This window comes from Camelina sativa, chromosome 16 (genome assembly GCF_030686135.1).
Source record: "Camelina sativa cultivar CO46 ecotype springtype chromosome 16, ASM3068613v1".
Classification (NCBI taxonomy): Eukaryota; Viridiplantae; Streptophyta; class Magnoliopsida; order Brassicales; family Brassicaceae; genus Camelina; species Camelina sativa.
The window spans coordinates 7,938,974-7,951,556 of record NC_141895.1 but is presented as its reverse complement, the minus strand read 5'-3'; the positions used below and the strand labels follow the sequence as shown (position 1 = coordinate 7,951,556).

The 12,583-nt window shown below is 34.2% G+C and overlaps 1 protein-coding gene and 1 pseudogene across 2 annotated transcripts; both read right to left on the bottom strand.

Annotated features, from left to right (window-relative positions):
* Positions 1-227: 227 nt before the first annotated feature.
* LOC104750190 (putative disease resistance protein At1g58400) lies at positions 228-4,943 on the bottom strand. The gene is made up of 5 exons (XM_010471956.2): positions 4,778-4,943; positions 2,786-3,673; positions 2,547-2,693; positions 665-2,402; positions 228-513 (listed from the first exon to the last, which is right to left on the bottom strand). Exons 2-4 carry the CDS (start codon positions 3,663-3,665, stop codon positions 703-705), a joined length of 2,727 nt encoding a protein of 908 aa, XP_010470258.2. The 5' UTR covers positions 3,666-3,673; positions 4,778-4,943; the 3' UTR covers positions 228-513; positions 665-702.
* A 697-nt stretch (positions 4,944-5,640) lies between these two features.
* Positions 5,641-8,654, bottom strand: LOC104750189 (putative disease resistance protein RF9; annotated as a pseudogene). The gene is made up of 3 exons (XR_015583910.1): positions 7,778-8,654; positions 7,526-7,672; positions 5,641-7,344 (listed from the first exon to the last, which is right to left on the bottom strand). The product of XR_015583910.1 is annotated as a putative disease resistance protein RF9 (transcript).
* Between the last annotated feature and the right edge of the window lie 3,929 nt (positions 8,655-12,583).

The window sequence follows — 12,583 nt, the reverse complement described above, 5'->3', positions numbered from 1 at the left end:
AAAGGAAAATATACAATACAAGACTACAAAGGAAGATTTAGTCCTAAATTTAAGGAAGTTTTACTTATCTTGTAATCAAGGCACTCATATAAATAGAGAGATACCCCCTTCCTTGTAATCCATCGAGCAATTAATACAAAAACCATAGTTTTACATTATTCTCGAGAGAAAACCTACCTTCTTCATTAAAAAATTTCAATTCATTTTCTATAGGGCTTTGATCTAGGTTTTGAAAAAGATTATTAAGTGAATTTATCAAACAAATTTATTGTATGAATCCTTGATTCTACAACAAATTATCCAATAAAAGAAGTACTGGTGTGACCGACTGATAACCCGTCAATGCAATAAACATAAAAGTCAATCTTGATGTGAAGCCAAAAGTACTTGTGATACTTTAACATAAATCACAATTCTATCCAGAAAAAGATATCAAGACGTCAATGCAATTTTTCCGCGTAAGAGAGTCCGATGACCAATTTTGATAAGAAGTTCGTCGGGGAAGAGAATCGTCTACAAAACAAAAAAAATCCAAAAAAATTCAGTCAACGCTAGCATCATTTTACTGGTCTCATTAAAATTGTTATAATAAGCAACATAACATATATTTCTCTAGACAGTTTTTTGTACTTGATATTTAGATATTGGGGAAATAATATTTTACCAGGTATGTAATGTGTTACTGCTTGGAGGCTTGGAGCCTCATTCGTCGTAGGTCGCTCGGAATGTAATCAAAGGAATGTGCAAGACTTTGTAGTAATCTTCACCGTCTTCCGAAAATCTTTCCTCCCATCTCTTGTCCATATTTAGATGATTTAAGGAAGTGATGAATAGAAGCTCAGCTGGAACCTTCTTTAACATTTGACAACCCCAGATAGACACAGTATGAATCAAGGACATAGAGTCTTCTTCTACTATCCAATCTTCCAATCTATCTAATCCAGATAATCTGAGCTTGTGCAATCGAGGAAATCCACCCCCCAAGCAAACCATTCTCTTCCCACAATAAGAATTATAGATTAATTTGACCTCATATAAGTGAAGCAGCTTTCCTAGACTTGGCATCGGATCGTCCACCAAACGACAACCGTCTAAAGATATGGTTGTAAGGTTGGAAGGGAAGTGTTGTTTTCTAGGAAGCCTTGGCATATACATACGCAAACTCAGCTTTTTCAGATGAACAAAATCCAATACAAGTCCATCCATGCTGTTAGACATGTGATCATCTATCTCAAGATTTTCCAGGTGTCTCAGCCCACCTATTGACGCATATAGAGTTTTCAGAGTAATATCACTAGTTAAAGTTATTACAAGAGTCCTCAATCTGACCATACTACGAAGATCTTGTACGCTGCTGTTCTCTGTTGTAAATTCTTCCAAGGTCTCCAAGTTTACTAGTTTACTCAATTCTAACTTTGTGCCCTTATGCATAAGAGTTGGCAATGCAAGATATCTCAACTCTTGCATCCCCATCAAGACATTTGGCACATATATTGACTCCATATGTCCCATGTATACATTGATATTTAGATAAATAAGCAACATTAGATTTCCTAGAGAAGAAGGTAGATGAGATACCTTAGCCTCTTTTAAGCTTAAGAACTTTAAGTGGATGAGCTTTCCAATGCCATCAGGTAACTTCCCTCCTTGAAACTCGGCTTTATAGAGATCCAAGACCCTCAGAAGTTCCAACCTTTTAAAACTTGAACCTTGTAGCGTCCAATTTTCTCCATAACAATCCAAGACAATAAGGAGAGATCGAAGTTTAAAACTACTTATATCTCTCTCAACATGTAATTTAGTAGGATACTGGCAGACAAGTCTACGAGATCTACAAGGAGATTGGGAGTCTATGGTCGGAGACGAAGTACCGGCAATGTGTAGGAAGTTTTCTTCTTTGGCTTTAACTAAACAAAGTTCTCTCATCGTGTCGTGCAAACGACAAGTTTCAAATCTCAAAGTCCTTTTATCTCTTTCGGAAATAACCATATTCCTCCTAACCAATTCGTCTATGTAGTTGTCTCCAACATCTCGAATAGTCTCTCCATCGTAATTCCTAGGTTTGAGTATTCCTTCTGCAGCCCAATAGTAAGCCAAACTAGACACAACTATTTCATCATCTTCTGGAAAATGGGCCAGGTAGAGAAAGCAATGCTTCAAATAACTTGGCAACTCTGCAAAACTCATACATAGTACATGGTAAACCGAACAGTTGTTACCATCATTTAAATTGGCTCTTCCCATGCTACGAGATCCAATATCCTCAAATACTCTTTTCCAATCAAGCATTGTATATTTCGCAGCTAAAAAACCTCCTAACACTTTGATAGCCAAAGGCAATCCCCCACAATGTTTTATCATTTCCTTACCAATATCCTCCATTTCCTCATTAACCATAAATCCTGCACAACATTATCGCCATGTTAAGTAGTATTACATTTTGTATCATAACTCAATAATACAATTCAACCAGATTATGTTGTGGTCATCCTAAAAGAAATTATTTTTTTTTGTTATCAAATATAAAAAATTCACTAAATACGTACCCGATGAATTTCTCTTTGGAAATGCTATTAGTTGAAGAAGTGTCCAACTTTCTTCAATACTCAAGCATTCTGATTCAAAGTTGATAAATGTTGTATCACCACGTACTCCGACACTCTTATTTCGAGAAGTAAGTAGCACCTTCCAACCTGTAGAAATTCTATTAATATCCAAACACAAAGAACATAATAAGATGAATTATTTTCATCTCTCTTTTTGTTAAGTACCATAAAAAGGTCACCTTTTTCGGGTGGAAATATTGGCTTGATTCGGTCCCAATCTTCTTCTCTCCATATGTCATCTAGCACAATCAATGATTTAGATGTTTCCAGCAAACGAAATAGTTTGTCTTGGAGTGTTGATTCTGTCATCTCCAAAATTTTCTTTTCCTCTTCATTAGGTCTAAGATCCCGCAAGATTGTTTGCCACACAAGCTTCCGGGTAAACTCTTGTGAAACACACACCCATGCGAGTCCATCAAACTTTTGCCTAACCATCTCATTGTTAAAAACAAGTTTAGCAAGGGTGGTTTTACCAACACCACCCATCCCAGTTATAGAAACAACTTGAATGTTATCTTCCTCGACAAAATATCCAACCAATTTCTTAACCTTTCTTCCCAGCCCCACAAGATTGGTTTCATAGTCCCTCGCAAATTCTTGTCGCATCTCCCTTTGTCGTTCTTGTTGTGGATTTGAATAGCTGCTGCCGTCAACAATCATCTGTTGTACTCCAAAACTTTTCATATCTCGAATAACATTGGTGATCCTCTTACTTATGCCTCCAACATTAGACGCAAGTTCCCTACGATCCACTATGGTGAAAGCGAATTTTCTTACACGCTTTCTGAGGCCACTTGTTTTCCCGAGTTCTTCATTTAAAAGAAAGGTTTCAATTATATCCTCTGCATCATAGATTATCTCCTTGATCTCGTCAACACAATTTTTGACCACGGCGCTTGTATGTTTCTTTTCATCTGCATCTTTTAGAAAACAGCTTAATAAATTTAGATCACGTTTTAGTGCAGTAACTTGATCATTAGCTCCCTGAAATTGCTCGTATTCTTGGGTCAGTAGGTCCCAAAGCTTTTGTACTCCGAATGATACAAGTTCCCCAGCCATAATGACTCCTGCTAATGCAGTGTTATAATAAGAATCAAGCTACGTACTTTTGAAGAACATGTATATATAATTGTGAGGAGTCAAATACTTTTGTTCGACGTAGTAAAAACAAAAGAATGTTGGTGTTTCGATTTTACAATCAAATATATTAAAAGTGATTGACCCTAACGCATTAATATAGCATCTGAAAATACATTTTATACGATTAAATTCACATTAAAATAAGTGGATGTTATGATAACTAGGTCACAAAATAAATTATCATAGTTGGAATTGTAATGTGCAAATGTTATGAACTGTGTTCGTACAAAGGAAAAATCTCTTCATAAAACCTCAAAAGTATAAATCAATTTGACGCGGAGTATCATGCGGAAGTTTTTGATACAAGAAGTAACATTGAGATGAGTTCTTACAAGATTTAAACTTAGAACAAAAAAAATCATTTAAGTTTAAACAGAAAATTTATGTTATAACTATATATTTATGTTATAAAATTGACCCCATTGTCGTTATAACTATATATTTATGTTAACTTTCAACAGAAAATTAGATTATTTTATTAAATTTGTTAATTTTAACACCAATCAAGCCAGTAAAAATTATTATTTAATCTTTTTAATTAATTTATGACATACTCTTCTGTTTCACAAAAAGTGTCATTTTGACTTATTTCACACAAATTAAAAAATATTAAAATAGATATATATATATATATATATATATATATATATATATATATATATGTTTTTTATTTAATAATTGATTAATAGATTAATTTAGTTATAGATTAAAAATAAAAATTTTAAATTAAATGAAAAAAATGCATTGATAATATAAATTAACACTATTTGTGAAACAAAAGTAAAACTCCAAAATGACATGTTTATGAAAGTCGTATATATTTATAAGTTCACACTATTTTTGTATATTCAACCTTACAAGAATCTCTCTCGCCATACCTTAATGCAAGAGAGATTAAAGTAGCATCGATCCAAAAGTTTGACAGAGTTTTATTGTGAGAAATCCAGAATAATAGAGATATGTACTGTTCCCCGTTAACAAAAAAAATTTGCTATAAGGACTTGATTAACATTAAAGATAAAATGACTAACCTCTTGAAGACGCCAAGGAACTCTCCCGTCGTCGGGTTTTTAGGAAGAAGATTGATGATTGCTCTTTAGTAATTAAGTCTCTCAGGTTATGTTCTGTGAATAAGCGATTACTTAGAGATGAATAAAATGAGATCGTGCGAACTACTAAGAAATTGACAAAATGAAATAAGACGAAAGTAAAATAAAATCTATGCACATTATAACTTTGGTCAATTATAGGAAGAAAGAGAACATCAAATTACAAACATCTTCATGACTCGGTATGTGTTACCCACTTGTACAGATTGAGTTGACTCTAAATATAAGAAAACCATGTTGCCCACTTGATGAATAGATAAGAATGCAGTTTCCAATCAACACATAGCTCTTGCTGCTTATTCACCTAGTGTAAAATGTTAGTACTAAAACATTAGTGTTTCTTGCTGCTTTGTGTTACTAACTTACTACTGCCACCTATGGCTGTCTCATATGGAAGTTCGTAATTTTTTCGTATATAATTTCACGTTTCTGGGTGCACGTGAAGGAGATATGAAAAAATAATAATAATAATATCTGGTGAACGGAGTTAAGCTCTTGATACAGTTATAATTCGGAATGAGTGAAATGAATAAAAATGTTGAAATCGACTGTTCCAATGTTTATATATACAAACCACAATTTTTTTTTTCCCTTAGGTACTTTAGCACAAATCAAGAGTCTGATTACACAACAAACATGAAAATATATATATATATATATATATATATATATATATATATATATATATATATCCCCTCTCTTGGGATGATATTTCGTACCAGAAAATAATCTTATAATAGGTATGTACTCGGTACTCGGTAATTGCCGAAAGCATTCTTCATGATTCCTCTATGAACCGAACGTGAGGTATATGCTGGACTTTGTAATAATCTTCTCCCCCTTTGGACAGTCTATCTGTCCATCCCCTTCCCATATATACAATACGTAAAATCTTTAAGGAAGTGATATACCTTTACCCATCAGGAAGCGCCTTTAACATTTCACATCGATGAATCCTTAGAGTATGAAGAAGAGGCATGGATCCTTCTTCTACTATCCACTCTTCCAACTTGTTCTGTTCATCCAAATGAAGCTCCAGTAACTGAGAAAACCCACCCGCCAGACAAACCATTCGTCTCCCAGATAAGGCTCTGGTTCCAAGGTGGAGGTACTCTAAGTGAGGGCATTTCTCTAAAACTGACATCTGATCCTCCTCCAAAAAACAACGATTTAAATCTACTCTTTTAAGGTGAGAAGAAAAGTTTTCTTCATTAGGTAACCTTGGCGTATGTATACTCAAGTGCAAACTGTAGAGAGAAAAGCATTTCAGAATAAATGCTCCTGAATGACACTTACTGGAATTATCTTTCACATCCAGTACCATAAGGGTTTCAAGGTTTCTCAATGAACCAAGATTTGCAGATAAGGTTTCCATACTACACCCACCGAAATATACCAAAACGAGTAACCGAAGCCTCTTCATACAATGGAGATCTCCAACACTAGTAGCCTTAGTGGAGAAGTTCCTCAAAAACTCCAAGTTTACTAGATTACTCAATTCCAACATTGTAGTTCCAAGCATTTTATATGGTAATACAAGGTATCTCAATTTTGGCATCCACATCAAGCAGTTGGGCACGTTGATTCGACAACGTGAAGAAACACCAATATTTAAATAGATAAGCAACTTAAGATTTTGTAGAGAAGAAGGTAGATGAGATACCTCAGCATTCTCTAAGTTTAAGTATCTCAAGTGGATGAGCTTTCCAATGCTAGAGGGTAACTTCCCTTCTTTGAACTTGGTTCCTGAGAGATTTAACACTCTCATCAGCTGTAATCTCGAAAAATTTAAACCTGATGGCATCCAACCATTTCCCCAACTATAGAAAACCATGAAAGACCGAAGTTTTGGATTCTTTATCTCTGACTCAACGTCATTTAATGTAGTGGGTTGACATATAACAAGTCTTCGAGATGTACAAGGAGACTGAGAGCATGTTGTTGTTGACGTAGGACGACCAACTCTTTGTAGTAAGTTCTCTTCTTCAGCTTTCGAAAAACAAACTTCTTTCATCATGGCATTTATGTAAAATGATTTAAATCTCGAAGTGTCGTTGTTTCTCTCGGCAGTAACCATATTTTTTCTCACCAACTCTTCTACATAGCATTGTGCAATATCTAGAATGCTCGCTTCATCATAACACCTCAGATTAATTATTCTTCAGCAGCCCAATAATATGATGTTTCCTCAACCTCCATAACGAAACCGTCGGGTACATTGACTAGGTAGAGTAAGCAATGTTTCAAATAACTTGGTAACTCTTCAAAGCTCAGAGACAGTAAATGGTAAACCAAATTGTTTTTATCTTCATTGAAATTGGTTCTTCCCACGATATCAGATTCAATGCTCTCACATACTCCTTTCCACTCATGCAATGTGTATTTTGCAGCTAACAAACTTCCCAACACTTTGACAGCCAAAGGCAAGCCTCCACAAGGAATGATAATTTTCTTAGCCATCTCTTTTATTACCCCATCTTCCATAAATTCTGCACAACAAAAACATGAAATAATATTTTATCTCTGGGTCATAATACCAAGATGGTACAATGGGATGTGTTAACGATATATTATAGTACTTGGTTTCATTAGAGTTGAGAAATATTATGATTATCATAAAATTGATCGGATTATGATCAACATAAAAACAAAAATTTATTGAAAGCTTACCGGATGCATCTGCTCTAGAAAATGCAATATTTTGAAAAAGCGTCCAACTGTTTTCAGGGCTTAGGCATTCTACTTCAAAGTTGATATATGCTTTATCTTCACGTAATGCGAAACTTTCTTTTCGATAAGTAAGTAGCACCTTCCAACCTGTGAAATATTTAATATTTCTTACATTATCCAAAACATTAAGAGCTAGACCTTGTATCTCCTTTTTATTAAATAAATTATTTTATATGTAAGATAAGAGGTCACCTTTGTTCGGTGGAAATGCTTGCTTGATTAAGTCCCAATCTTCTTCTTTCGATATATCATCAAGGACAATCAACGATTTAAATCTTTCCAACAATAGATAGAGTTCATCTCGTAGTTTCGATTTTGTCATCTTCATAATTTTCTCTACATTTTCACCGGATTTGAGATTCATCAAGATTGTTTGCCACACATGCTCCAGTAAAGGCTCTTGTGAAACACACACCCATGCGAGTCCATCGAACTGTTGTTTTACCATCTCGTGATTAAAAACTTGTCTAGCAAGAGTGGTTTTACCAACACCACCCATCCCAGTCATGGAAACCACTTGTATATTGTCATCTTTCACCAAATAACCAACCAGTTTCTGAAAATTTTCACCCAACCCTACAAGATTGTCTTCGCAGTCCCTAGGAAATGTATCTTGCATCTCCCTTAGTTGATAAGAAAGAGGTTGCATATATCCGCCATCAGATAGTATTTGTTGTATGCCGAAACTCTTCATATCTTCAATCACCTTGGAGATCTTCTTCCTTATGCCTCCAATATCATACGCAAGTTCTCTACTCTTTGGAACAATGCAAGTGAGTCTTCTGATTCTCGTCTTGATGCCACTTGCCTTTCCAAGTTTTTGTCTAAGAATAAAGGTTTCAATTATATCCTCTGCATCAAAAATGATCTCCTTGATTTCTCTAATACAAATTTTTATCGCCACACTTGTATGTTTCTTTGCATCTGCATCTTTTAGAAAAGTGCTTAAAAAGTTTAGATCATTTTTTAGCTCAGTAACGTGATCATCAACTCCCTGAAGTTGCTCGTATTCTCGGTTCAATAAGTCCCAAAGCTTTTGTACTCCAAACGACACAAATGTCTCGGCCATACTGCCAAGTAATGTGAATGTACGAATCAACTATATTGATGAGAAAAAGAAATGAAAACAAAAACTATTGATGAGGAATCTATATCACACGCATCGATCGTGGGTATGGTCTTTTAACAGAGGCAATAACTGAACATGCAAATAAACTGAATATGCAAATAAAAAGGTGAAATTCAAACTAAAGTTGGTAATGATGTTGATTGAAAATACGACTATATTTATTAATGGCGTTATTAGGTAGAGTTTCACATAGATTAAAAAACTTGTGTAAATTAACAATTTGTAATTAATTAATTATTAGTTTAATAAGGTTATATTAACTGAATAAGGTTACAATTAATTAATTATATTGATGAGAACAATATCCATCGTCCCGTTTACTGAAAGGGATTGAGAATAAAGTTGAAAGAGATTTACGGCATATCGATCGGCGAATTTGGGATCCAGGCATAGCAAACTTATGGAGAAACGAATAATTAATGCAAGAGAAGATATTGAGTATCATCACTAATATTAGACGACTGTGGAGTTTCTTCCATGAGAAGATAGTCAAGAACGACGATCTCATAACTTTGAGATTGATTCTAGAGAGGAAAAGAAACAGATTTATTAATCTGTTGGCGAGTAAGGCTTCGGTTTCCAAAGCGTCTTGGAAATTCACTTCTCTATCGTTCTTTTTATTGATTGGTTATGTATTTGTGGATGTGTATTTTGATTTACTCAGTGTTGGTGTATCTCTAATTTATCAACTCTTGTACAAGATTCTGAATCAATGAATGAATGAGGTGTTAAAAAAAAAAAGGTTACAATTAATTAATTATCAGGTTACAATTAATTAATTAATTAATTGTAACCTTATTATAAGGTAAACCTCAGTTATCTGAATTTCACCTTATTAAACTTGTGTAACCATTTTAGCAAAAATTATAACTAAAGTTTCATAAATCTCTTATTATAAAATAAGTACTGTTTTTGTAAGCAATATGTTTCGTTATTAAATTATCCTCAAAAATGTAATTTGGTTTTTTAATTAGGTTATAAAGGTAAATAAAACAAATCAGTTAATACCAAATCATATAATTTAACTGTATACTAATACAATTTTATGATAAGTGAATCTTAGAAAATATAAATAATAAGATTCATAGTTGCTTCAAAAATTTAACATAATATTTTGCAAAAAAAATTATTTCTAAACTTTCTAACAAACGTATTTAACTTCCTAAAAACATTCATCAATTACATAGTCAAATCTAGTATAGAAACAAACTTATTTAAGTTATTTAAGTTCAACTGCTACGATGGGTGATGCACAATTAGGTAGGGAACCAATAAAAGAGAAAGAAAACTCTCACATGGATCAAGGCTTGTACACTTTTTCTGTACATACTAATTTTAAGGTTGAATTATATTGAATCTACATTATTAGGATAGTTTTCATATATAGAAATCTATAATATAAGATTTATAGTAAACTCTTTCAGAGAACACCCAACACATGCTGATCTCTAATCAAGTTATTTGGAATTTTTTTTTGTTTAATTCAAAATTTTCATGGTGAAATCCCATTAGGAGATACTGACGTTGGACATTGGACGAAAGCATATCACAAAAATGTAATTCAACTGCTAGAAATCAACTCTATTGTTTTTTCATCTCAATTCGTTCACCGCAAACAAATAATTTTGCTATAGGAAAACAAAATCACATAAAGTAATGAGGAAAAGTAAATTTACTAACTTCTTAAGGCGCCAAGGAGCTCTCCTGTCGTCGCCCTTTGCGAAGAAGAGAGATTCTTGCTTATAAAGTCCCAACTCACATTCTATGAAAGACAATGAGTAAAAGACTAAGCAATTAACAAAATAAACAAGACGATAATGAAATACAACCGTGCACGTTATACGTTGGGTCACTTTTGGTTTTGTACCCAACTTTTGTAATTCACAATGTCCTAATCACACTACAAATGCATGGTTATTGGTGGTTATCCACAATAGCACTTGAGGATCAATATATAAAGAAAATGTATCTAAGTCTAACACTAGCGCACGATCTATGTAATTTATTAGTCTAAAAATAGTAGAGTATAGACTGTATAGTGGTAGCTAGGATTAGCTATTTCCGAAATAGAGTAAGTCTTAAGGATAGTAATAAGCTAGAGAATAGTTTGGAATGCTATCTTGCTATTTTACTTTCACATCATCATTAGAGATATGTTGTATTTTAATATGATTATATTCAATTATGTGTAGCAATGGGATTATGATGATCATCCCATCAGTTATATATTACTTTTGTTTTGGTAATTGTTGAATTTACCGTTATCGCATTTACTGGTCAACCAATCCTAAAGCTTATGCAATTGCTCATGTTTTTTTTCCGACCAAACAGAATTTCAAGATTAGTTGTCTAAATCTAAGTTGCTTAAATCGAAAAAAGTTTACGAAAGTAGTTACAGAAATAAGAGATCTTGAGGACCTAGCAAGGCAGTCCGCCTTCTGAAACAACCCGACCTGTTTTTTAATAATAATAAAATAATATAATTAAATATCTCATAATACTTAATTAAACCAACCATCCAACAAATTATCATTAAACCAACAACAACCAATATGCATGGTAAAAACATACCAACAACATAACCATCTCCAACCTATCATCAATACAAAAACATTCCTAAACTTTCTATCCATCAACCTAACATATTTCTATTCAAGGTTCCAACAACATAGCAAAACATAACCATCAACACACAATCGAGACCCTAGATCATCCTCCTCCTTATCGTCATGATTCCACATCACATATCTGCACCACAAACAACAGTTGAGATATGTAAGTATTATCACAAATTCTTAGTGAGGTGATCCTCTCATCTGTTGGAATATACACACAAGCGAATACAAAACACACAAAATTCACAAAAGCAACCAAACCAAACAACTCTGAACACACGCGTCGACTCTGCACACTTATGTCGACCGACTCACTCCTTGCACGAAACATCGGAGAACAAGATCTCCTCCGTCTCCTCCCGGCTCCATGATGTCGAATCCGATCTCAACAGGCCACAACCACCACGACAAGCAATCAATCACCCAAAAACACACAAAACACACATCTAAATGATTAGATAAGTCATGGTCACACACTCACCTCTTAACAAAGAGATTCTGAACCAAAACGACAAGAAACACACCATAACAAGCTTCTCCCACGACCCTTGCCTCATATCTCAATTTCCACTGACAGATCTCACAAGAAACACCCACAGAAACCTCACAAAATGGTTTCTCCACGACTTCTCTTTGTCCTCTCTCTCGGGAACAAAAATGGCTAACCAAACCCCAAGTTCTCCTTATATACACGAGCCCTAGGTTTCCATCAACCAAACCAAGAGAATGAATTTTAATTAATTTTCGGTTTAACTAAATTCATGTTTATTTTAGTTAAACCAGAAGTCCTAGGTTTTTTGAAGTGTCGCCTCCTTTCTTTTGGTGGAGTGTCGATGTTGGTTGCTCAAAGAGTAAGAGAGAGAGAGAGAGAGAGAGAGAGAGAGAGAGAGTGAGATCTTTGGTCATGTTAGAGAGAAGGAAAATGAGCAGAATCGTTAGGGTTTGGGAGGAAACAGTTTCGACATATAACATTGTTGTCAAAGGTAACAAAATTTGGTAGCGTTAATCCCAAGTCTTTTATCGTCATTCTCCATTTTACAAATGTGGATTTGGATTTAAACTAGATGAGTAATTGACCGTTTCATGAGACAGTTCTCTTAGACGCGAATTGAGACCAACGGGTGTTGGAGGCTTGATTTCGGGTTCGTCTGAGATCTGATCATTACAAGATTTTGTTGGAAGCTTCAGAACGTCTATACAGTGCTTTTCACCAAAGGGATTGGAAAGTTAACGGTTCGTTTTAATTTCGTGGTT